The 27,680-nt window shown below is 38.1% G+C and overlaps 1 protein-coding gene across 1 annotated transcript in view; it reads right to left on the bottom strand.

Annotated features, from left to right (window-relative positions):
• LOC306882572 (uncharacterized protein) overlaps window positions 1–27,680 on the bottom strand; it is a gene marked incomplete at its 3' end in the record, with an annotated part of 150,379 nt that overhangs the window by 59,479 nt on the left and 63,220 nt on the right. Inside the window, exon 15 of the mRNA XM_079437294.1 lies at window positions 2,146–2,190. Coding sequence (XP_079293420.1) covers window positions 2,146–2,190 — 45 coding nt within the window. The remainder of the gene's footprint in view (window positions 1–2,145; window positions 2,191–27,680) is intronic.

Raw genomic sequence — 27,680 nt, 5'->3', positions numbered from 1 at the left:
ACAGGGCGGAAAAGCTGGGAGGTTTTAAAAGAGTGCTAAGGGAATTATACAAATGAATATATCAATGAATTAATTATATGAATGTACCTCTGAAGGTTCGGACTGTCTTCAGAAACGATTTGATGGCATTTTGTTCTCATTTTCGCTCCATGCAATACCTAAAGGAAGTGTTCGCGGAGTTCACGGGAATCAGCTGTAATTCAGATTTTCCGTATAAAGCGCCACCTGCTGTCAGAGAGTGGATTTACAGACACTTATTTACATTCAGCCTGTGTGAAGTTTCTGTCTGGCCAAAAAAATTGACCAAATTTGCATGACCTGCTGTAAATTTTAACCGGTTGATGAAAAACAAACTTATGTGGATTCTACACATTTAAACAATTCATATGCTATATAGAATTATTTATGTAGCAGATAAAATACATATAATCATTTATTAATCAATTATCATTTTAACTTAACCCTTTTCTTTAAAGGCTGAAATGTGTGGTCTACCTTTATGTTAAACTTTTTCAAAGCTTTATTAGAACATTTACATTATTTATTTGAACATGCTATTAAACTGGTGTCAGTCAAATTGTCATTTAAAATCCAGACCTCATTGGTAATGTTATTGTTTTAGTGATTATGCAAACAAAAAGTCATTTTATTTGCTGTTTGTTGATTTTTAAGTATGAAACTTGGTGAAGTGATTTATGTGTCGGTACTTTTTGAACATCTCCAGCACATTTTAACAATACCGTGATAATACTGATAACCGTGATAATTTTGGTCACTATAATCGTGATTAGAAATTTTAATACCGTTACATCCCTACAATGTATTAATCACTCATTTCCCACTTAGAATCAGTAAAGCTGGCAATGTTTATCCAGCTCCACATATGTAGGTACAACTACAAAGCCAAAGGCAAACGTAAATATGCCAGAAATTTATGATGCAACATACGTTTCAAAGCTTGAAGTGTGCGTGTGTGTGATTTTTAAGTCGTTCACATTTCCATACTGATGCCACGGCTTTGATGAGATTACTATTTATCAAGCAGTAAACTAGGGCCCCTTTGAGAGTCTCATCAGGATCTTCAATAACACTTATGCATGGGACTGCTCTTAATATGGCCCTCTGGGCTGCTTGATATCGTAATTTGAAACGTTGAGCCAAACAGCGCATGTGATGGAGATTTCACTTGAACCAATGCATAAACCAAGAAAACTCATCTGGAGGGGGATGAATATAGCAGCAGGTATCTGTCCATTATGCACAATGAGAAATTTTGTTTGCTTTTGAAGCAGATTTATGACAACAATTATGCTTTCTGAATCTGAAACGAATAGCAAGGGCAGGAAATTGAGAAGTGATATAAATTAAATGGTACAAATGAGCTGCATTTCAAAACCTATTCAATTCTATTATACATGTATTTTTCATCAATTTCATATTTTTTTATTTTCTAATTCCATTTAATTAAAATGAACTGTTTTAAACAGTATTTGGGAACAAATACTTTTCTAAACTTGAAATACTTTGGCCATCTAGCCATTTATGCTGCGGCGCCCGGGGAGCAGTTGGGGGTACGGTGCCTTGCTCAGGGGTCGTGGTATTGAGGGTGGAGAGAGCGCTGGACATTCACTCCCCCCACCTACAATCCCTGCCGGCCCGAGACTCGAACCCGCAACCTTTGGATTACGAGTCCGACTCTCTAACCATTAGGCCACGACTTCCCTTAAACTTCCGTACTTGATAACTTCCGTTATCAAGTATGCTTTGACTAATCTTCACGGTACTTTAGACTGCGATGGAAACACAGACAGCATCAGCTCTGCAGGAAAAAAGTTCCTGGGTCAAATTGTTCCAGGTAATTTCAGTGGAAAAGCGGCTACAGAAATACTTTGTGGGGTCTTTGCAAATTCACTTAAGAAAAACTGCAAGAAAAATAAGAAAAATGCTGGATTACAGAGAAGATATTTTGAATTAAGTTTAATTTTCTTCTCCTGTTGCAATGACAAGCTCATGATTGGTTGGGAAAGGCCATTCAGCTTTTCAAAGCGGCCAAATAATTACATTTTCACTTTTGGCCTCCCTCAATACTGAATATTTGGTCATTTTCTTGTCAGTGCTTCTCAAACTATAAACTGTAATTCTTACCGGTGGTCCTGGAGTCCCTGGTTCTCCTGTTCTCCCCAGTCGACCCTGCAAGACAGAAAAGGAAAGTGTAAGAAAAGACAGACCATTTCAACAACAGGTTCATGTCTGGAAATGCTGGGTGGCAATTAGGGGAAGACAGCTCCTCTTGTTGCAGTGACTAATTTGTTTTTAATTAAAAGAAAGAAAACAGCTTAATTGCAGAGCTCTGTGTGGTGCATCGCTTTCTCTATAGCACCCAAGTCTACCACCTCCCCTCCAGCTGTGACAAACCACGGCCACATCAATCAAAACAGGCCCTCTGTGACAAACAGAACGGGCCCCTGAGCATGGTCCTGAATGCTCGCCTGGACATAATGGACTATTCACAAATATAATAAGCGCCTTCAATTCGTATGCTCGAAACACACGAAAAGGCAAAGTGCATGAGGTGGGCTCAATGAAAGCCGTCAAAACTGCCAGTCACCGGTTTAATTTTCGGCGCGGCGGGATGACACGAGCGTATCGGAAAAACTGACATAAAGACAGCCGGTGTGGCAACCTCTGGGAAATTAGTTTACACATTGTCCCTTGATGAATAAGCCGGACGTTTCTTTGATGGCAGCGTCTTATTTGGTAAATTAATTTTATGGAGACGTTTTATATACAAGCGCACGGTGCAATTTCAGCAATATGTACACCATTATTAAGAATTCAGCAGGGGGAGGCAGAGGACCAGACTGTTTTTTGTCTTTTTTTTTTGTCTGTGTGGGGAGTATTTGTGAGATCACTGTTCATGGTTGGATGAAAGAGGAAGTGGAACGTGCACACAAAAGCCAGTGGCTCGTCTGTATCCTCAGAACTGTTCATTTACATACTCTTTGATTCAATGATGTTGATTTTGCCAGTGTTTGTCCTTTTCATTACCTGCAACATAAAGAACTCCCGATGAATGAGCCACAGTCATCATCAGGCCCTGTTTGAATGGATGTGTGTATGTGTTTGCTGGCAATTTCGGAGCAATAAGGGAACATTAACTTTAATGATGAAACAATAACCAGAAGGAATCTTAGCAGATACTTGTGTAGGACATTGTCTGAAATTCTCATCAACTTGTTTAAAACCCCCAAAGGTAAGATGTTTAATGAATTTATTCAGTTGTTTCAAATACTAAGCGTTACACTGTAACACTAGCTATATAATACATATTACTAATGATTATCACAGTAATGCGAGAGTTTTTCATGTCTGGCATCAATCATATAACCAAAGCCTGTTATTTTGTTCTTAAGGAAACATTAAAAGAATTTAAAAATTCTGTCATGAGTGATTGCATGGTATTATACATGACAATGTTAATGTGTTTGGTCTTGGCGGAATAGATCTGGTACGCGCCTGCAGCAGAGCAAGTACCGAGACTTGCTACTGCCAATACATCCACAACATGCTGCTGTGAGCATGTAAGAAATACTGCTGCTGCACATATACTCTCGTTTGGCTCTCATCGAAGGCGGTCACATTTTTCTTCCCTCCCTGCCCTTATCACCCCTGCTTGCTCTCTCCTGTCTTGTCCTTGTCTGACACTGAAGAGACTTTCTCCGCAATATTCTACAAAACCGAAATTATGGATCTGATCAACTGGTCTCTTAATGCAATTGACATCATCTTGGGATCGGGAGAACCCAAGTGTCCTGCTGGGACTTTCGCAGCTGGCTACACGATGGACGCATGGGAGAGGTGGCGGGTCGTGTGTCTGGCGGCTCTTTCCGTGGAGGACATTGAAGACATCTACCTATTCGGAACCATGATAACTGGGTTTCTGCTGTTTGGATTAGGTGTTACCCTGTTATCGGAGAATTCAGGAGACGGGAAAAGCTGTCCAAAACCTCACAAGGCTGCCCGTCATGATTGAAGCAGTTGGCAGCGGTCAACTCTGAAACAGAGACTATTAACCGCAATATGGATTCGATCACGGATAAGCTCTCGGCTTTGGAAAGGAAAATTGATGGACAAGGAGATCAGAATGGACAATGAGAATAAGCTGTGAAATTAAAAGGCAGCTTTTCGCCCAAAGACCAAACAATCTTATCTCTTTCGGCTTCCCAAAACAACAGACAGCTTGGCAAGGTTGTTCTGGAATCTAACTCCCCGGATGAATACTGCAGAGAGACGCTCTTTCTTCCCTCCCCCCTCAACAAACACCTTGTGATTGTCGAGCGTTTGGGTTCCGGCCAAGGTCGTTTCCATGGCAATACAATCTGCGGACTGAGACAACTTGTCTGGAGTGCCAGCGTGGCGGATCTCTAGGCACACGAACTTACACATACACACATACAGATATTCACCTCCCTACCCCCATGCCCACGCCTTCGTCGCTTCATCCCGTCAGTTGATAACGGGTCTGTGTTCGCGCTGTAATGGCTGCAGGCCGGATGGCTGTTTTCGTCTGAATTGGATTACTATGCAAGTTATGTTCCTGTGTTGACTGTGCTCTATGCTGAGGTTTTTGTCTGTTCTCACACTGCACTCTCGTTCAGGAGCGTAGTGTGAGGACTATTTTTTTCTCCTCTCTTTCCTCATGTTGTGCTGTATTCTCTTCTTTATTGCATTTCGTTGCCTTGTACCTACATGTGCAATGACAATAAATTGAATCCAATCCAATATAACATATATGAATAACCCCCATAGCATACATGATCATCCTGTAGCAGATCTATCCAGGTGAAGCTGGGGAAGGTGGAGGGTTTCTGAAGTGCACTGCTACAGCAAACACTGCCAAGTACTTGAATGTTGAGCAGCGAGCTCATTGGCTACCGATACAGGCGAGAACCAATCAGCTGAGCCATGCGAGCTAGATCTATCAAACTGCGCCATCTAGAGTTTCATGCCAGAACTTGGTCTATATTTGACAACTTCAAATATTTTTCAAGCAGCACATGTAGAAATTTCTTAACTTCTTACAAAGATTTTGAGAATCCAGCCCCTATTTAGTAACTATGGCCTTATTCTAGGCAGGATGGTTGTGGATATTTGCTTGGGTGTTTCTAGGTGGATGTTTACTGTCTGTCCCTAAGACTCTATGATATGCTAGTCACTTGATGTGGACTGAGTCCCTTTTTCATGGTATTGAAGGACAGTAGCTGGTTATAGCAGGTTTATTGTGGTTTTTGGAAGATCGTGGGTGGTCCACCAACCAATGATCAGCTAATATCTAGCTTGGACAAGCTAGAAACCAGAACCAAAACAGTTAAGCAGGATTTACCATTCAGTCTTCTCACTTACATTATCAACAAGGCTTTGATTCAACAAACAATCTGAATGCACCATTCATGTCTGTAGCATCAACAATTAAAAAAAACAAAACCTGATGAGTTCAAATGAGTTACACCAATTAATTAAAATCCAACTGAAAGTAATAAGAACAACCTCAAATCCTCCTCATTTACAGTTACCGCACATTTTTGTAAAATAAAAATTACTAGCTAAAGTAGTTCAGTAATGCCATTGCAATTATGTTTGTTTTGCTAAGTGAGGCATTATTTAACACGGAGAACATGAGGAAATATTAAAGGAAAAGTTGTAATATGTAATTCTCATGGCTCTGAAAGTTTAAATCCATCATCTGATTATGCAGTGAAAACCAAGCAGGTTGTTATCAGCAGTAATGATACGCTAACATTGCGTAGAGTCGGCAAAACAGGTCAATTAATGCTTTGTTCCAGTCTCAGTCTGTTCTGTCTGAAAAACACAAGACAAAAACTATATAAAAAAATAAAAATACATTTCATAATCCTATTAAACTAAACTGATGATGAATAATGTATTTTCTAATCATCTTCCTTTTGCCTCTAAAATATATGAAGCTCTTCTGTGAATACTAATATCTTGGTGGCTGTAATATATGCCATAACAGACCTCGTGAATTATAGAAAATTAGGACTAAAGGGTTAAATGGGGAGTCAAAAGATGTAGATAACACCACCATGATTCTGAATGTTAAACACTCTTCATAATGAACTAAAGCAGAAGATGGAAAACCATGGCATATTGAAATAATCATATAACTGAAATAATGATCTGTAATTGGGGCTTACCTGTGCAAACCTCACTAATCACAATTCTAGGATGAAGGTTACTTATTGGCCCAATATAAAAGTAATAAATACTAAATATTTTTTGTAGATAATTTTTTTTATTGTAAATTAATAGAAATAGTATTTCTATTTGTAAATATTTTAAAAATAAATATTCTGTTTTAAATTATATATATATATATATATATATATATATATATATATATATATATATATATATATATATATATATATATATATATATATATATATATATATATATATATGGGAGACACTGCAGGCAAAAAAAACTTTTTTCATGCACCTGTCAAATTTGAGATTTTGGGCTTTTTGGTTTTTCATAAAGTATTTTTTCAGACTAATGGAAAGAAAACATCCAAAAGACACTGTTAAGTGTTTCTTTTATAGCACTATCTATTTGTGTCCATAGATTTTAATTACAATACATATTTTTAAAGGCCGTTTTCTCAAAATGAGTTTTCTCTCCTACATTGAGCCATATATCTCCACTTCAGTAGCACTTACACACACAAAACTTTACATCTTTATTCCTGTCTATATCCTGAAGGTTTTTACAGAGGGATTTGTTCATATATAATTTTCTTGATTATATACAACATTTTATTCCCCCCCAAAATTGTGAAAATTCATTGTTTTCTGTCTGTTCCAAGTATTTTCAGAATTATGGAGTGACAAAATGAGATACCCAAAATTCCCTCTGTAAAAACTTTTGACTCTGTCAATAAAATGAGAAAAGAATTTTGAAACCAACTTCATCCAGTGTTTAGATTTTTGTTCTAGAAATGTATGCAAATTAGCGCACATTTCATTAAATAATGCCTCATTTGCATATTTAAACCTAACATTTTAGAAAGTTTGCAATACAAAAAATTTATGCAATTATCAATGTAATCAATCAACTAGGTAAGTAAGGTGATAACTATTAGTTTTTTTTTTTTACCCTATTCGCCTGCAGTGTCTCGCCTTAAATTTAACAAGTAGTAATTTATGTAAAAGTCCCATTTTAAGCAGCCAATACTCCACTGGACTATGAAAATTTGTTTAAAAAATCCTTATAATGAGCTTATCTGGTACAGTCGAAAACTTCTGTGCTACTTCAAGTGTGAAGCCTTCAGTTGCTGAAGTATTGGCTTGCAAGTATTTTGAGATGGTTCTCACTGCACATGAGCTGTTGATGGATAAATTTGATTATAACGTTCTGAAAAATGCTTACAACAACAAAAATGCTTATGGGAATTGCCATAGAAAGCTGAAAGATAAAACTGCAACTGATTGTCTTAATAAACGTACTAGAATGCATACATCTTAATTTGAAAAATTATTTATACAGTGCCCTCCAAAAGTACTGGAACAGTAAAGACAAAATTGCTCTGTTGGCTGTGGAGTCGAGACATTTACAAATATGATTAAAAGATGAATATGAGACAAAACTACAGAATGTCACATTTTATTATTGGGTGATTCAACACACAGATGTTTTACCAGCTAAGAAGTTCAGCACTTTTAGAGTTTCATCCCTCTATCTGATGTGAGCATAAGTATTGGAACAGTTGCCTCACAGGTCTTTCTAAGTGATCAGCTGTATCCTGTTGCATTAATTCTTCAGATATTAAAAGCAGGGAATGTGTTGTATCAGTTATATCCATTACTTCTGCATTCTGAATCCTGCATTCGATGATGACACACAAAGCAGGATGAAAATGAGGGAGCTTTGAGAGAAAAGCAAGCAATTTGGATGCTAAAAGAAAGCAGGAAGTCAATTAGAGCTCTAGCAAAAACAAAGGGCATGGAGAAATCAAGAGTTTGGAAACCACCAGCAACCAACAACTACCTGATCGGCTGAGAAAACAACAGTAGTTGATGATAGACACATCATAAAAGCTGTGAAAATGAACCCTAAAAGATGTGTCTGTAAAATCGCCAACAACTTCCAGAAAGCTGGGGTGATGCTCTGACAATCTACTGTCCTCAGGAGACTTTGACACAGAATTACAGATGCTACACAGCAAGATGCAAACCTCTGACCAGCACCAAAAATAGAAAGGCAAGATTAGAGTTTGCAAAAAAGCACAAAGGTGAGCCAGAAGAGTTTTGGAACTGTGTTTATGGACCGATGAGACAAAGATGAACCTTTATCTAAGTGATGGGAACGCAAAAATGTGGAGAAAAAAAGGGAACTGCAAATGATCCCAAGCATACAGCCTCGTCTGTAAAGCATGGTGGAGGTGGTGTCATGGCATGGGCATGCATGGCTGCCTCTGGAACAGGCCCTCTCAACTTTACTGATGACTTAATGTATGATGACAGTAGCAGAATAAATTTGGAAGGGTACAAAACCATCTTGTCTACCAATATTCAAGAAAATGCCACCAGATTAATTGGGAAGTGCTTCATATTGCATCAGGACAATGACCCAAAACACCCTGCCAGTTCAGTCAAGGAGTTTATAAGGGCAAAGAAATGGAAAGTCTTAGATTGCCCAAGTCAATCTCCAGATTTAAATCCGATTGAACATGAATTTCACCAGCTGGAGAGGAGAGTAAAGGCAGAAACTCCCCAAAGCAAGCAACAATTGGAATTGGCTGCATTAAAGGCTGGGAAAAGTATTTCAAAGGATGAGACCAAGAGTCTGGTGATGTCTACGGGTCACAGACTCACTGCTGTGATTGTGCGCAAGGGATCTGCAACTAAATAATAGCTTTTAATCTTTTATATCTGCCTTATGTTCAACTGTCCCAATACTTATGCTCACATCAATGAGTGGGATGAACTCTAAAAGTGCTGTTCTTTTTATTTGGTAAAACATGTGTGTGTTGAAACGGCTAATAATAAAATGTGACATTCGGTAGTTTTGTCTCATATTCATCTTTATCATAATCTTTAAATCATAAATATGATTTAATGTTTAAAGGTCTTGACTCCACAGCCAACAGAGCACTGTTCCAGTACTTATGGAGGGCAATGTATATATTTATATTTATGTATTTATTTTTCAGACCAGGTCTCATACATATAAATAAATAAAAGCCTGTGGATGTCGGCTGACCTGGTCAGACAAGGGCATCTCTGCATGACAGAAAGAAAGAGATCAATTGTGTGACACTTCAGCCTTTCACACAGAGCTCAGATCACTCACACAGCATCACCTCTCTCTCTCACTCAGCGCTGCACTGCCTGTTGCTATGCAACACAGAGTGGCCTGTAAATTTGACAACATCCAAGGCCTTGATTATTATTTGAGTTCTTGCGAAGGCCAAATTTAGGTCACAGATATACATTAGAGAGCAGCCAGATGTGGGGGACGTGAGAGGTGTGTGTGTGTGTGTGTGTGTGAGAGAGAGAGAGAGAGAGATAGCGAGAGAGAGAGTAAGAAAGATACAGTGTGATTAATGCTCGTTTACAGAGTTCCAATTCAAATAAATTAAACCAATTGCAGAGTCTGAAAGTACTTTAATGACAACTGTAAACTCTACTAACTGTAATCCTATGAAAATATCCATTTACACGTGCATCACGCATATTCTCAACAAGATCTTTATGTATACAAAGAGTCAATGGGAATCAAATGAAATGAACAATTCTGCTTGCAATTTACACTACCCTTCAAAAGTTTGGGGTCAGTAAGATTTTTTTTTTTTTGGAAAGAAATACTTTTATTCAGAAAGAAAGCTTTAAATTGATCAAAAGTGACAGCAAAGACATTTATAATGTTATAAAAGATTTCTAATTTAAATAAATTATGTTCTTTTGAAACTTCTATTCCAAGAATCCTGAAAAAGTGCATCATGGATTTAAAAAAAATATTAAGATGTTTTCAACATTGATAAGAAATGTTCAACAAATCAGCATATTAGAATGATTTTTGAAGGATCAAGTAACACTGAGGACTTGAGTAATGATGCTGAAAATTGAGCTTTGCCATCACAGAAATAAACTGCATTTTAAATTGTTTAGTTAGTGTAGGCTTGTTCAAACGATAACTACAGAGTTCAACACAGATCATTTCTGTTGCTGTGGAACAGAAGATTCAAGCCTCTATTTATCAGCAGAGGGTTCAGCATTACAGAATTGCTAATGGAACCAAACACGATAGATCTCCACATTCAGGACAGAAGCTTGCAAAGCCTTATCTGACGGTTTTACCGCATGCTTTAATCTTTCATTTGAACTGTGCCCCACACAGACGGGCCTGGAGAATGCCAGCGTACCCGCTGGACGGAGTACACTTAGATGAAACGGGCTGCTTACATCTAACCCACTTCGGTCTCACCAGGAGCAAAGCAAACAAACATCAACCTGGGTAATCTTTAAAGCAGCGCTCTAATCCTGATCTGAAATGTCAACAGTCTCACTGAGACTCCACATGGGTCAGGTGCCATGGATTACAGAAAATGTGTTAAAGGGACGTATGGGGAGGTGAGGAGGAGGGAATGATGGACATAAAGGCAGATCTAGCATTTCAAAAGCTCCAGTAATCTGCAGTGAACACACACTCTCCTACCAAGAAGAGGTCAGATGATAAGCCAGAAAGAGCCTGTAATGTCTGTCATTAAAGTATCTAATCCTCTATACACACTCATATATATATATTTCCCATGAGCTGTTTGCATGCTTGGGAAGGAAGTCTCTCTTTCTCTCACTGCATATTCCTCAAAACATTTTTCTGAGATCAAAGACAAACATTTTATTAACACCTGTGGAACAACTGTAATTCAGGATTTTTGGTAATAAAAACACTATTATACTGTAAAAATGTATTTAGGCAAAAGAATGAATCAACAAAGTAACTTTAGTCCCTTTTTCCATTTTGTACGATGCAATATATTTGATAACCCTGTTCCAAAACATAGGAGTCTACAAAACCTAAGCAGCATAAAAATACATACGTAAATATGTACATACACAATTCAATTTAAAGGTTGATGTCAGCAATTTAAATAAAAGCAAGGACTCATTAAAGGAACACTCAACTTTATGAAAAGTTGCGATTTTCTAGACCGATATGGCTAGGAACTATACTCTCATTCCGGCGTAGTAATCAAGGAACTTTGCTGTTGTACCATGGGTGCAGCAGGCACAATGATATTACGCAGAGCCTGAAAGTAGTCCCCAGCTACATCATAACTAGTTACCTAGCTGGGGAGTACTTTCAATCAGAATTACCTTTATTGCCAGCTATGTTTGCACATGCAGTCGTGATTGGGGTTTCTCCTGAAGTCCACAATCATCTCCACAGTTTTGAACGTGTTGAGCTCCAGGTTGTTAAGACTGCACCAGACAGCCAGCTCCTTAACCTCCTGTCTGTAAACCTGTCAGTGATCTGTTGAAGATCTGTGTGAAGATGGGGGCCAGCTGGTCAGCACAGGATTTCAGACAGGCTGGTGTCACACCGTCTGGGCCTGGTGCCTTCCTTCTCTTGTTCTTTTTGAAGACCTGGCGCACATCATCTTCTCTTATCTGCAGTGCAGGTGTGGGGAAGAGGGTGCAGGAGGTGTGAATGGTGTTTTTTCAAACCTGCAGTAGAACTCATTCAGACCAGTTGTTGATTCTCCACAGTGCTGGAGATGGTGTCTTGTAATTGGTGATGTCTTTCAGTCATTTCCACACTGAAGCCGTGTCACTGGAAGAGAATTGGATCCTTAGCTTATCGGAATAATTCCTCTTTGCCACTCTGATCTCCTTTTCCAGTGTGTATTTGGCCTGTTTATACAAGACTCTGTCCCCATTCCTGTAAGCATCTTCTTTGGCCTGACGAAGCTGTCTGAGTTTTGCAGTGAACCATGGTTTGCCGTTGTTATAAGTTAGATGAGTCCTGGTAGGAATGCACATATCCTCACAGAAACTGACATAAGATGTTACAGTCTCTGTGAGCTCGTTCAGATCGTTTGCAGCAGCTTCAAAAACACTCCAATCAGTAAGGTCGAGACAGGCATGTAAAACCAGCTGTGTCTCAGTCCATCTCTTTACAGTCCTTATTACAGGTTTAGCTGATTTAATTTTCTGCCTGTAGGTCGGAATAAGATCAACCAAACAGTGATCAGAGAGTCCTAAAACTGCCCGTGGGACAGAGTGATATGCGTCCTTTATTGCGGTGTAACAGTGATCCAGTATATTACTGTCTCTGGTGGGACATGTAACTTGCTGTCTGTATTTTGGCAGTTCACGGGAGAGATTTGCTTTATTAAAGTCCCCAAAGAATGATTAAAACAGAGTCCGGGTTGTTGTTCTGTGTCTGTGATCTGATCAGCGAGTTTCTGTAAAGCTGAGCTCAAGTGCGCTTGCGGTGGAATGTAGACACTCACGAGAACGAACGAGCAAATCTCTCGCGGCGAGTAGAAAGGTTTACAGTTGATGAAAAGCGTTTCTAGATCTGAACAGCACATCTTTAACACTGTTACATCTGTACACCAACTTTAATTGATGTAGAAGCATGTCCCGCTGCCGTGCGAATTCCCCGTTGATTCCGCTGGAAATTAGGCAGATGTAAGGCATTGTATGGAAAGGTGTAATTCAGCCTGGTTTCCGTGAAACACAGAGCAGCAGAGTTTGAAAAGTCCTTGTTTAACCGGGAAAGCAGAAGGAGTTCGTTCGTTTTGTTGGGTAGAGAGCGGAGATTAGCCAGATGGATGTTCCGAAATCCACGCTGTCTGAGCTTCACGAGCGCGCCGTCTCGCTTCCTCTGTCTGCACGTCCTGAAGCGTCTAAACAGCACCGCAGCTCCGCCGACTACCATGTTCAGCAACACATCCGAATAATTGAAAACCGGTTGGAGATTTTGTGGTGTGTTCTGCCGAATGTTCATCAGTTCTTCCCTGGTGAAACTGATCGTGTTTGACAAACAAAAAACAGAAAAAACTAACAAAAACACTAAAACAACTGGAGAGCCAAGCACAATGGCTGCCATGCGCAGCGCCATCTTTTAATTACTACGCCAGAATGAGAGTATAGTTTCTAGCCATATCGGTCTAGAAAATTGCAACTTTTCATTTTCCGTCCGTCTTAGTACACGATGTAACTACAGAAGAGTCAAGATTTAAATAGGAAAACAAAAATCTTTGGTCATTTTTGAGCGAGATGCTAATGGTCTAATTCGATTCAATTATCTATGCTAAGCTCAGCTAAAAGTGCTACCGTCATACCTGGAGATCGGCTGAATGGATTCAAAAACGGTAAAACTCAACTGTTTAACTTTTGCGGAGTTGGAAAATAAGCCTGTTTTCAAAAAAAGTGGAGCGTTCCTTTAAATATCAAAACTCACACTGAAGACATTTTAAAAGATTTATTTTGAAGATTTTCTTTTACTATTAAATCAAAGAATCCTGAAAACATCTGAAACATTTCAAAATATTATCGTTTGAACTATTTTTGATCAAATAAGTGTATCATAAGTGTTATTGGAGTTACAGTTATTGGAGTATTTACATTTTTCTTTAATTCACTTGCCATTTCTTTGTGACTGTTTGTAAAACACTACCAATTTCTGAGTGAAAATTCTTTCTACTAAATGTTTTTAATTTTTCAACAAAACTACTGTATGAAACTAAAGTACTATTATTTATAACTTATTACATTCTCAGAAAAAAAGGTACAAATGCTGTCACTGAGGCAGTACTCTTTTGGAACTTGTTTACTCTTAAAAAAAAAATGCACATCAGTACTTTAAAGGTAAATATTAAGAGTAAAGAGTACATATTTGTTCCTAAATGGTACCTATTAGTTCCTTTATAAAGGTAATGAATCAGTGACAGCTTTTGTACCTTTTCTGAGAGCGTACTTACCATTGCAGTGCATTCTGGGATCATCTTCTCTGCAAAATGATTAATTTGCACCATAAAGGCATGTTTAAAGTGACAGGCATTTGCCATGACTTAAATTCCAGAAATAATTTTCAATGAGTCTGCAATTTCTGATAACAACAGCAACTGTTAACAATTCAACAAAGCTTATGTTAATGTGCAGCCGTGAGATGCATTGAATGCAATTGGATAAAAGTAGAAATACATACAAGCAACTAAAAACACACAACTACAACAACTGAATGGCAGTCCATGTGAACGCACCTTTCAAAAGTGGGTACAACAAAGTATGACAGATGGCAACATAATGTTGTATTTTCTACCATAAGACTTCTTGACCACGCATTTGATGCCTTAAATACTGCCTATGCAGGCAGCTCACTAGGTTTAGAAGCAGAACTAAAGATCTACCAGGAAAGAGTAATGGCCTGTTTTCTTTATTATGTTTCCATATAGTTGTTTTTCTGCACTCTTTTTCCACTCATAGTCAAGCTCAGAACGTCCTGGAAATAAAGTGGCTTCTCTGTAATTGGTGTAATTAAAAAAAACAGCACAACAAGCAGCTAACAATAAAACCTCACGCAGTTTCGCACTTATCACTCATTACAGTTAACCTACCGACAATATTTTGAGAGTGTGTTTGTATAAAGACACCATTGAAGAGACCTGCCTGTACATGCTTGGGTGAGGAAAGTGATGTTTTTGCAGTGCTCAAATGCAATGAAATACACTCGTGAAACCAACACTACAGGACATGACAGCCACCAGCCAGTGTCTTGTCTCCATGGCTACAGGTTGCTCTTCTAGTGATGTCTGATGAAATGAAGTCTCTTTTGTGCCAATTGATCCTGTGCTCCACCACTGGTGTCACTGTGAGTCATTCTGGAGCAGCACAAGCGCTTGTGTGTGCTGCCCATTCACACTCAAGTGTCATAGCCACAGACAGACCCACACAACTGTTCATACATTAGAGATGTACACATATATGGTACACATTGTATCCGAAACAATTGTTTCTTCAAAGCAAATGTATATGGAAACACACAACAATCAACCTAGAGAAGAACCACTGAGAAAAAAAAAATACTACAAGAACCATAATAAATACAAGTTGCACACAAATAAAAAATGGGGTTCCTCTTCTGGTAATACATAGCACCATTTGACAAAGGTGCTGTTTAACACCTTTAAAGATATCGATGCTAAATAGCACTTAAAGTGGTTCCCCTATGATTACAAGCAAACAAATCACTTCTAGTGCTATTTAGCATCAGTTTTGTTTAGTGTATATTGATATCTTAAATAATATATTTTTAATTGTTAAACAATAATAATAAACTTGCACACATACACCCACAAAAACTTAGATAAAATACATTTAGCTTTTACCCTTTGGAATAAATTACACGTTCAAATTTAATACAAATTAACAGTTAATTTTTAACAGTTAATTATTTTAAATTGTAATATTTCAGTAATTATATTACTTCTTTTACCATGTATATATCAATTTTATATTTAAGAATAAGTAAATAAAAGTAAAAAAGTAAACATGCAATCTAGCTGATTACGTTATATAAACAAGAAATCAAGGCTGGACATATTCATACAAAAATGAATATTATACATACAATACAATATGAATTAGGTAATTGTGGTGGGCGTTTTTTTATTTAAATAAAATAAACCGTTATAGTTAATTTTTAACAGTTAAGTAATTTTAAATTATATTAATATTTCACAATAATGTTTTATATGTAACTAATTTGAATAATTTGCAATATAAATCCTGTTGTAATTTGCAATATTAGGTATTTTGTGTTGAATTTTTGTGGAATCTATAGTTGATTATCATGGTAAGAAATGAAATGAAATACTGGACATATATGGATAAAAGTAGAAAAAAGTACACAGACATAGCTTATATAGACTATATCATATTCACATAAAAAAATGGGAATGTCTCTCACAATTGTAAAGGAATGCACACAGCATTCCAACTGGAATTGCTATCATAATTTGGAACCAATTTCAACGGAATCAAGTAAGAATCCTGTAAGAATGAAACAAAATCCTACGGGATAAAATGGCAATTCCTACAAGATTTTACAATCCTCATTGTTTGATTCTTATAGTCTTATTGGATATTGTGCAATCTTTATCAGAACCCTACTGGTATTGGAACACAAGACACTGCAACAAGGTCCCGCCATGGGACAGTCAAAGGAAATGGCTCTGGGAGCTGCTGCAGATTTAAAACCGCTGAAAGATTTTCCTTTATATTCCTTTTGATATCCAACAAGGGTTTTTATCCTATTGGGAAATTTAACAGTACTGTTAGGAAATAAGCTTTTTAATAAAAGGAAATTCCTATTAGGATAGATAGAATTTCCAATAGGATTCTACAGCACATTTTGAGGTATACAAGATCACACATTGGCACACACCCACATACACAAACAAAGCCCTTATATAACTGGAAATAACGCAGATGATATGGACATACACACATATGAGCAAAGAATGAAGCATCATCTCACAGCATCCCAGGGGTTGCCATGGCACCCTCCCTATCTGGAACTGATGCGACTGATGTCTGGCCTTTGACTGATGAAAAGCCGGCAAGAGTGAGACATTCCCACATGCCTTTGATCAGCCTCTCGGTCAAACCAGGATACAAGACGCTAACCTTTCCCATCTCAACATTCATTATTGCCAGACACTTGCAATTACCTCAACTGTCTACCAGCAGCAGGCAAACATAGCTAATTAATTCTGTAATTAAGATTAATTCCGAAATGTCGTCTTTCCCTCCTTCTGCAGATGTTTTCTTCCCAGAGAACATTTGAGCTGTGCTGTGAGCACACCTTTGGGGTAGTGCGATTTTTGACAAGGAGAGCAGATGATTTAGTTCTGATATGTGCTCTGAATTTGCTCCTCTCTGAAATGTTGAATTATAGTCAAATAAGATCTTGTTATGTCCAATACAGTTAAGTGTTTTAGCAGACACCACCTTATCGAGGTGTCTGGAAGGTTCAGTCACCCTGGAGCAACCTGAGGAGAAGTGACTTGCTTCAGGCACAATGATGATAACAGCACTGCTTTAGTTCATGAACCACACACGCACAAAAAAACATGTTTAGCATTCAAACTGAACTGACAGCCTTCAGATTACAAGACATATCTTAAAGGACTAAACTACCAACACTAATATAGAACATTATCTGTGAGGCTCCAAATTCACTATATGATGAAGCATTTGATCTAAACTTCATAGTTAGCAAGGCTGGAATGCACTACATGACTTTTAAAATCTGAACAGATTAAGGATCACTAGACAACATGCTCTTGCCGACTACGTCTGAACGCCGGCTCCTGTGTCAGCAGCATCACATGCATGCGTTGTTGTAATCATCACAAATCATGGCGTCATTATTTGTGTTTTCTTTGTGCACAAAAAGTATTCTCATAGCTTCATAACATTACGGTTGAACCACTGATGTCACAAGGACTATTTTAACAATGTCTTTACTACCTTTCTGGGCCTTGAACGTGTCAGTTGCATTGGTGTCTATGCAGGGTCAGAAAGCTCTCGGATGTCATCCGAAATATCTTATTTTGTGTTTTGAATATGAACAAAATTTGGAATGGCATGATGACAATTTTCATTTTTTTGGTGAACTATGTCTTTAATGCAGCATCTTTGCTGAAATGGAATATCAAACCACAAATAGGTCTCCTTATGTGTATAAAAAGCAAGACTCAATATATATGTGACAAGTTACCCAAACCTCGCAGCACAACCAAATTCGTTGGTCAACTCGATCATGCAATCACCTGTCAAGAAACATTCAGACTTCCGAAAAATCATGGATGGATCCATCGATCAGTGGACTGAATCAACCGTAATAAACAATGTGTTACCAATGCTATATTAAGGTAAAGTTTAGAGTTTAGGTTAGGGGTTACTATTTGTTTGTTCTAATTGTCAATGTTTTATATGAATGTTATTGATCTTATTCATCTTTGCAAGTTTCATTAAAAATAAATTTGACCTTGTAATTTTAAGTCTCTGATGTCCCCAGAGCGTATATGTGAAGTTTTAGCTCAATATATCCCACAGATAAATTTTTACAGCTTGTTAAAATTGCCACTTTTAGGGTGTGAGCCAAAACCATAGACTGTAAAAAAAGATGGACAACGCGTCTCCGCTTCCTTCTACTAAGCGAATACATCAGTATGGTCGATGCCATCTTGAGTAAATGACGTCATTTGGAGCCAGAGTCTGCGGGAGTTTGACCCAATCGTTATGGTTGATTGGGTCAAACTCCCGCAGACCCAATCAACCATAACGACACGGCCCGTTTTTAAAGCATCAAATTACTAACTAAAATCAAATTTATCACAAAAACGAAGAATTGAACATATATCAGTGTGATAACAACTACCTTAAATGACCAAAACCATATTTCGGAAAATTTATTGGAAGTGTAATTTCTTTTTTTATTTTGACTCCAGTCCCATTCGTTTACATGGAGAGGGCGGGGTTTATGACGTGTACTGCAGCCAGCCACCAGGGGGTGATCAAAAAGCCCACAGCTTCACTCTTAAGGACGAGTGACACACACCCAGCCAAAACGCACTGTTTTGAGTGTGTTGCTTTAAATGCGAGTGAGCTGTTGCTCCCGGAGAAGAGGGCAGCGTTTCAAGAGCTCCAGCTCTGCATTAGCAGTGCTAACCTTATAAACATTCCACTATTAATACAAGCCTTTTATCTTTACAGAAAACTACTCTGTTTCAAGGTCAGTCATTTGATTATACTGTGCATAAGGGGGGAAGTCGTGGCCTAATGGTTAGAGAGTCGGACTCGTAATCGAAAGGTTGCGAGTTCGAGCCCCCGGCCGGCAGGAATTGTAGGTGGGGGGAGGGAACGTCCAGCGCTCTCTCCACCCTCAATACCACGACTGAGGTGCCCTTGAGCAAGGCACCGAACCCCCAACTGCTCCCCGGGCGCCGCAGCATGGCTGCCCACTGCTCCGGGTGTGTGTTCACGGTGTGTGTGTGTGTGTGGATTTGTTCACTACTCACTGCTGTGTGTGTGTGCACTTGGATGGGTTAAAGGCAGAGCACCAATTTCGAGTATGGGTCACCATACTTGACAATACGTCACGACTTTACTTTTTTTACTTTATAATAAATTCACGTTTATGAATTACACAGACGGGGAGCACGGCGGGATAAAAATAACAACATAGCTGGTCTCATGCTATCATAAACTTTATAAGTCCCACTTCTAATTATGAGGTCGATAAGTTCAAGCGATTGACTCACATTGCTTTCATATGCAACTTTTAACTACCACATTCCTATTCACAATAATTCTGATAGCACTTGAAGGCAGCATCAGTGAAAACAGGCAGAGACGGTGATAGCTTGAGCAATATGCCTTACAGAGGGCCAAGAAGCTCTTTAAGAAAGGCAATTTGGAAAACAAACGCGTGATACTTACTTACTCAGCTCATATTCGCGCACAAAGCGTTGGTATTAATTCCTAAACATATAGGGGACGTTACAGATTTTTTCCGGGATATTTCCTTCAAAAATTTAATTTAACCACAGTGTCCTCGGCTCAGATGAGGGGAGATTATGGCGACGCCTATGTTCATTAGTGCATCCTAAAACACAACACTTGTAAAGCCTCTTTGGTGCTGACATTGTCATAAATGGGCAGGACTTTTTCCCCTCAGTGACGTGAACAGAGGGAGAATCTGAAACAGCTCGTTTTGAGAGACTGTTTATGATTTATTGGTTTTATAAAAAATGAGTTGGTGAATTTTTAACATTATAGGCTGGTTGTTTTCACACACTGCAGCCACACAACTGTGTTCAAACACCTTATAAAAGTGATTTTTGCATAATAGGTCCACTTTAAATGTCACAACATTATCCAGTTAGCTAAATGACAGATTTCCCTCTGGTCATGCATGTCAGACATTCAGTCGGTCTTTCTTACAAACACCTGCAAGATCACATTCACATCTGCCTTCAACAGCTGATGGATAGAACCAAGTCCTGTCCTTTGTTCTCTTTTTAAATAATATGCTTCATTTGGATGTGTGTATACATGAAAAGATAGTACAGGTATTCAGAGAAAAAGATTTGTAGTGACTTGAACCAATACGGTATTACTATAGGGTCACCTGTCACCATATGTCCTCTTTTTCCTGGAAATGTCCTGGCTGGAATTTCTAAACTGCCTAAAATGTCTGGGTTTTGGCTTTGTTTTTCTACTGACGTGCTCTCAACAGTTCTCATACATTATATGTACGTTTGCATTGCTTTGACTGTTCTCTGTTGATCCCACCTTCTCACATGCCACGATTGGTCGTTTATTTGCCATGCCTGCACACTGTTGGTCAAACTACTTTTCAGTCATTGCCTACAGCAAGTACGAAAAGAATAGGAAAAAGCCAAAACCTGAAGATTTAATAAAAATGTAAAAATCCCAGGCAGGATGTATTGTCTCCCTAAAATGACATTAGAATGTTACTAAGCTAACCGTGAGATACTTTAATATGCATAAAAACACACATAAAACTGATAATACTATACTACACGTTTCTGTTTTGGATGAAACAAACATAACATTCATAATCAGCATTTTTGGACTTCTACTGTATGTGTGTCAATGCTTTTCACTTTGCTTTCTTCTCACACAGAGATAAAATAATGGTAAATTACAGCAACAAAATTCACTAAATACAAAAATTACTGTTAAAATTAATCCAACAGTACATTTAAAACAGAATATTTAACTGTAAAGTTGTCAACACGCTAACTCTACTAATGATTCTGCCTGTGTAGAACTTCCAAATCTTTCACTAATGAGGTTTCAAATTGGTTGGGATGCTGGGATGCTGCCTATGCATGCAGTAGAAAACAAGGTAGCTCAAAAGGATTGGACCAGAGCCACAATGCAAAAAAGTAGTATCATGGTTGTAAAATCAGAGGATGTAAAACTGTATGTAACTAAATTACTATATTTCAGTGCAATAAACCTGAAGAAACATTAGAAGTACTTATGGTTTGAAAACCAGCAAATCAACACAGCTCACCCACAGTACTGGCACAATGCAAAACTTCAATAAAACAGGATTTGTTCCAGTTGTTTACTGGGGGATATATATAGGGAGTGAAGGAGAGACAGAGAGAGAGAGAGAGAGAGACAGAGAGAGAGAGAGAGACAGAGAGACAGAGAGAGAGACAGAGAGAGAGAGAGAGAGACAGAGAGACAGAGAGAGAGAGACAGAGAGAGAGAGAGAGAGAGAGAGACAGAGAGAGAGAGAGAGTTAGCGCTAAAGCTGACAGCTGCCTGGCAGCCTCTCAAACGCAGCTTAACGTTCACCCTGTTCTGAGTGGCACACAATGCAACTATTCAACCCTCCAAACATCTAACTATCCCCACACGCATAAAGAGATGCCTGACAGTCAAGAGCAGCGCTTCAGCTCACTCTGGCCAAAATGGAGCTCCAACGTTTCACTCTCTGATTTGTTTGACGTCTTCAGGCTCAATATGAATGGTTTTGTCACCCTCTGATCCATTCTACACAGATTACTTCAGGACGAACTAGAAAACCGTTCTACTGATGGCCACTGGATGGCAATCTGGTTCTATGAATAGGCTCTGGGAAGAATTGGAGAAGTGTGTAGAATTAGAGGTATGTGAGAAGGAGCCTGTGTACAAGCTTTCATTGATTGTAATGTGCTGATGATTTAGAGCTCTGAAAGGTTAAAAACACAACCAAAATATACAAATGGTAAATAGGTGTGGAGAGATGGACCAGCAAGGGTGAGCCTTTTCTGTGCTCACCATGACACAGTAAGGATATCAAAAAAGAAATTAATGAGCCACATTTCTTATAACAGCAAAAAATAACCTCCTTTCAAAATACAGCAACACGTACTGTTTGTTCGTAACTAGAATGGGTTCTAATGCCACTATTAAGAGGGATTTTACAGTATCTCAATTAAGAGCTCATCAAAGTTAACAACTTGTGCTAACGTCATTATGCAAATTTCACATTTTTATGTAGTACAAAACAATTTCCCCCCTCCTCTCATCTTCCCTGCTTAGCTATACTTTGGGGTCAAAATGCTCCTCAGAAGTAAGCAAAATATGACAAAACATCCAGAGACATCTTTATATACAAACATATGGAATAATAATATATCAGCCATTATACCAGTCTTCAGTGTCACATGATCCTTCAAAAAAAATCATAATATGCAGATTTTGTACTCAAGAAAAATGTATTGTTCTTTTCAATGTTAAAAACAGTTATGCCACTTAATATTTTAAAGAACAGCATTTTTAATGTAAAAAAACAAATATATATATATAATTTTTTTTTTGTAACATTATAAATTAAAAAAGCATTAATATATTTTAATAATAATAACATTATATTCTATTAATATTAAAATGATAAAACATTACTTATTTTTTTAAAGTTTAAATTTACATTTACATTCTAATTTATGCATTAGTAATTCCTGTGTAAATGCATTCATACCGCCTCCGTGCAACGATGGCATAACACAGCTAAGAAAACGTGTAGAAATACATGTGTGCACGTGTGCATGCACGAACGTAAGAGTTTTGAAAATGCTTTCCTATCTTAAAACAGGTCATAATCAGTCATGGCTCTTAGAGATTTCACAGGCGGATCTGTTGTGCCCTTTTTGTGAGATTAGTTCTCTTCTCAACTGACTTGGGGCCTGGAGCGTAACCCTTTAGTGCACTTCATACTAAAAATGTAGATGAGTGACATACTGCAAAGCCCACTGTGCATCTGAAAGACCACACTTTATGAATCCAGATTCAGTTCAAATTACTAGAGATTTTCTCAAAGCTCCGGATGTATTGTATTCCAGGTCTTAAGTGAGCGGATGGGCAGAGTAGATTAAAGCAGAGCACACACACCATCTGGGAAACATCTCACGCCAGTCAGTGGCATGCTGCTTAAAGCACAAATGCACAAATGTAAACTGGCATTGGACCAGTGAAGTATGAGGTTGAAAGAAGCCAGCAAACTAGTAGGTCTAAATCCAATCCAACACTTATTTTACAGTATTATTACTTTCACTATAGTATACTGGCTACTTTACAACTTGATAAAAATGTCAACAACATTGAAGTGTTAACTTCTATATTCACTGACCTCACAGATAGTTCAAGGAAAGAGCTAACACTGTCTACACCAATCTTGCCCTCTGCGAAAGGGTCCTGCTCCTGATTGGCTGTCACCAGCCCAACACCGCATGCCCAGACGCCACATGTGTCTGTAGACATCAGAAAGCATGGGGTTCAAAAGTCTTCAAACCCCATGTCGGCACTGGAAACCATAATGAGGTCGCATCGTTCTACCCCTTGACCTTACCGGACAGCAACTGGACTGACCCGCAGACCAAAGATTGGTGCCACTGAAGCGCTCGCTCCAGAATTCCTGGGCAACTTGAACAAACAAGGTCAGGCAGTGGAGTCAAACAGCAGGCTAGTGTGACAACTGTCATTGTAGTTTGTAATCAAAGGTGGTCCAAATGCTCAATGATAGAAGTCTAAATGCTAATCTGGCAATTTGCTGTCATCTAGCCAATTAACTTCACTGTATACAAACATCAGTCAGCAAATGTGCGTGACAGGAGAAGTGTAAAAATTGCTGCTCTTTAAATTGTTCTCTTTAGCAGCGGCTCATTTCATTCTGAGTTAGTGTTTAAAAGAGACAGCGAACCAATGGGTCGTTCAAACCGATATAACTTTTTTCCTCCATGGATCACAGAGATTTTTTTTAGAAGGTTCTTTTTCTTTAGAATGTACCTTTTCCAGTAAAATAAAAATGGAGGATCAGAGCTCTTAAAAAAAAAAAAAGTATGGATGCAACAATATCAACATTGTGGGCAACAACAATAAGACAAAAATGTCCGGTTACGGCCAATATTAAAAGTCTACTAAACTATTAAATACGTTAAATGAACTAAGACAGGCTTACTTTTTTTTATTATTATTACAAATAAGCATTTTTAAATTAGCAGTGTTATTAAAGGTTAGAAAACAGTGTGCAGAATTAAAAATATAGCATCCTATACAAGTGGTTCCACAGCTAACATGGGACCACATGATGACTTGAAAGCATTTATATTAATAAATTATAATTATTTTATAGTTTATATAGATATTTAAAAAAAGCAATGACAACTGTTCAATGATTTCCCCCTCAATGACAACTGTTTTTACTAAAGAACATGCAGTTATTGAAACACGTGGAATCACAAAATGAATCATGGTTCATTAATCAATACTCCCAGTTCCTATTAATAAAAAAAAGTCTGAAAACAAGTTTGTCCAAATAACAGATTAATTTTAGCATATGGGGAACTTTGAGCACTGAGCTTGAAAACGAGGGGTCTTTGAGTCACAAAGACTGAGAACTAATTGAGAGCTAATATTAGTGAATAACCAATACAGTTACAATATTTTGTGCACTGCTTCAAAAAATCATTATGAAAGTATCAAAAGTATTTTATATGAATAAACTCACTTATGAAATCATAAGACAGCTTTGAGAAAACATTAGACCAGAAATCCCTGAAAATCTTGCCCTTCATTGTATGCATTGATTTAAATATGGTGCTTTTATACACAGCATGTTAGGTTGGACATTTTGGCAGCATTACAACAACTATAATTAATGATGGTAAACCAAGCCTAATGGCAGAAAGCTACAGTTAAGGGAACGTTATGTAAGACTTCGTTTCTTTTTGCTCCTCACACAAAGACTTGAAAACAGCATATTAGACAAGAACTAGTTTGAGGATTCATTCATGGTGACATTCATGGCTTTTTGTCATTTTGGACCCCATTCATTACCATTAAATCAAAAAAACATTGACAGAGCACACTCTTAAAGCATTCTCTTTGTGATTCAATGGGAAAAAAATGCCCTACAGATCTGAAACACCATGAGTCAGTGAATGAATTGAAATTTTTAGGTCCAAACCAGACTGCATCATGGCCATTGAGCAAGCCTCCTTCCCATTCAAGCAAGATGCTTTGACCTACATTACCCATCTACAGTATCACAGAGAGAGTTCATTTCACCACACATCCTTCACACATACACATCCTGATTGCATACTGTATCTAGTCCGTAAGGTCTCGGGTCACCCGTGCGGCCCCTTTAATTAACTGGCCGCTTAATGTGTTTATCCCATGCAAGCGTGGCTCCTGCTACAGCAAGGCACCCTGGGAACAGGCTGAGACAGTCAGATAAATCATCACTCGGCACATCTGTCCCCAGTCGCGGTCATCCATCCTCCCTCTCTCTCCGCTTTTCCCTCTTTTTCCCTCCGTTTCTCCTCATCGGAGACTCCAGCATTTCTTTTCCTTTGGGTGAGGACGTTTGTCTCTGTCTACCTCTTCCTCACAGGCTACTGCCATAGGTTAATATTACACACTCAGATCTATTGCTCAGATAATAGTGCCGTACGACAAGGTCACTGCACCGGGTTCCGCAATGTTAGACCACAAATAGTTAACTGAAGCCAGCCTACCTGTGAAGGGCATAAATCTAGGAGTAAACTCCCGCTGTGAGAGCATCAACTCTTGAAATCTCCATACGGCCTGGTTGAATTTGTTCCAGTTTTATTTACCTGAAAATTAAAATTATGTTAACGCAGAGAAGAGATATACCAGTAACTGCTTATAAATATAACCAACCGGTATGCATTTCAAGGGCAAAATTAAGGCCAAGGTATATACTAATGCGTAGGATTGTTTTTGGATAAAGTACTATGGTGCAAATATCACAGGAAAGTGAGATGACTGATAAAAACAGCTGTTTTACTTAGTTTCACCAACAACAACAACAAAAACACCTAAGTGTATTATAAGACATTACCAAGTTTCTTAGTTTTCTGGACATGTACTATGGTAGGAGTACTGTATTATTTTTAAGTATCTTGCAGTGCCAATGTTACTGTGGTAAACGAATATGGTTATCATTCAGTACCATAGTGTAAATCAGAAAGTACATATTTTTCTCCAGTTGCTAGCATCCATATAATACAAATTCACACACAAATATAGAAACTGAAATAAAGGAGAGTTTGAGATGCTAATCTGAATGCTGTTTTTTTAACATGGGAAATATGATTTTCAAAGGACAAGTTGCTGTCTAAAATAACACCCAGATTTTTTACTTTACGTCCTCTAAAGTAAAAAATCTGGATGTTATATTAGACCGCAGCTGAAATTAAACATTGCCAAGCTTCGAAACATGCTACCTGTTTCTGATGCAGAAAAGCTAGTTCATGCATTCATGACCTCTAGACTGGACTGTAATGCACTGCTAGGTGGTTGTCCTGCATCTTCAATAAACAAGCTACAGATAGTCCAAAATGCAGCGGCTAGAGTTCTTACCAGGTCAAGAAAATATGATCATATTACCCCAATTTTACAGTCTCTGCACTGACTACCTATTAAGTTCCGTATCATTTACAAAATATTTTTACTTGCCTTTAAGGCCCTAAATGGTTTAGCTCCTGCGTACCTAACTTGTCTTCTACCACGCTATAATCCAACCCGCTCTCTAAGGTCGCAAAACTCTGTACTTTTAGTAGTACCTAGGATAGCAAAGTCCACTAAAGGAGGTAGAGCTTTTTCACATTTTTTCAAACTCTGGAATAGCCTTCCTGATAACGTTCGGGGTTCAGACACACTCTATCTGTTTAAATCTAGATTAAAGACACATCTCTTTAGCCAAGCATTCACATAATGCATCTTATAATCTTGTACTGCAGTTATATCTGATCAAATGTACATTATTATTATTCTTTAGCTTGTTTGAACAAATCATTTTTGCTTAGATGGAACAGCAGCTACGCTAATTATGTCTCTATTTGTTTCTCTGTTTCAGCGACGAGATTAACATCCCGTGGTAACTAGGAATTACAGAAGCTTCAGTCTGGATCCAACCCTTAAATGATCTGAGATGACCGAACACCTGAGAAAAGATAATGCCAACCCCTCAGAGGATGCCAACGCTCAGACAACATACAGAATTACCAAATTTTGCCATAAGTTAAATATATTAAGGTTCTGCAATATATAAATATATTGTGGAAACTTAATTTCCTGTAGAGCTGCTTTGCAATGATTTATCGTAAAAAGCGCTATACAAATAAATAAACTTGAAGGACAGAGACAAACACCAGACACGTGTGTGCCTCTTACGACGTACATTTACATTTAGTCATTTGGCAGACGCTTTTATCCAAAGCGACTTACAATTGGGGAATACAAAAAGCGATTAATCTTGAAGAGGCAATCAGACAGAGGAAGTGCTCGTAACACCAAGTCTCAGTCATTGTTCAAATAAGTACAAGCTAGTAGGTGGAGAGAAAGATAGATGGAAAGTTTTTTTTTTTTTTTTTTTTTTGAGTTTAGGATGAAGTCAAGTACTGCCGAAAGAGATGAGTTTTCAGTTGTTGCTTGAAGATTGACAGGGATCCAGCGTTCCGGATAGGGGTGGGAAGATTATTCCACCAGCCAGGAATGGTGAACGAAAATGTTCTGGAGAGTGATTTTGAG

This window comes from Barbus barbus (assembly GCF_936440315.1).
Source record: "Barbus barbus genome assembly, chromosome: 16".
NCBI classification, from domain to species: domain Eukaryota; kingdom Metazoa; phylum Chordata; class Actinopteri; order Cypriniformes; family Cyprinidae; genus Barbus; species Barbus barbus.
This window is presented reverse-complemented; position numbering and strand designations above follow the sequence as displayed.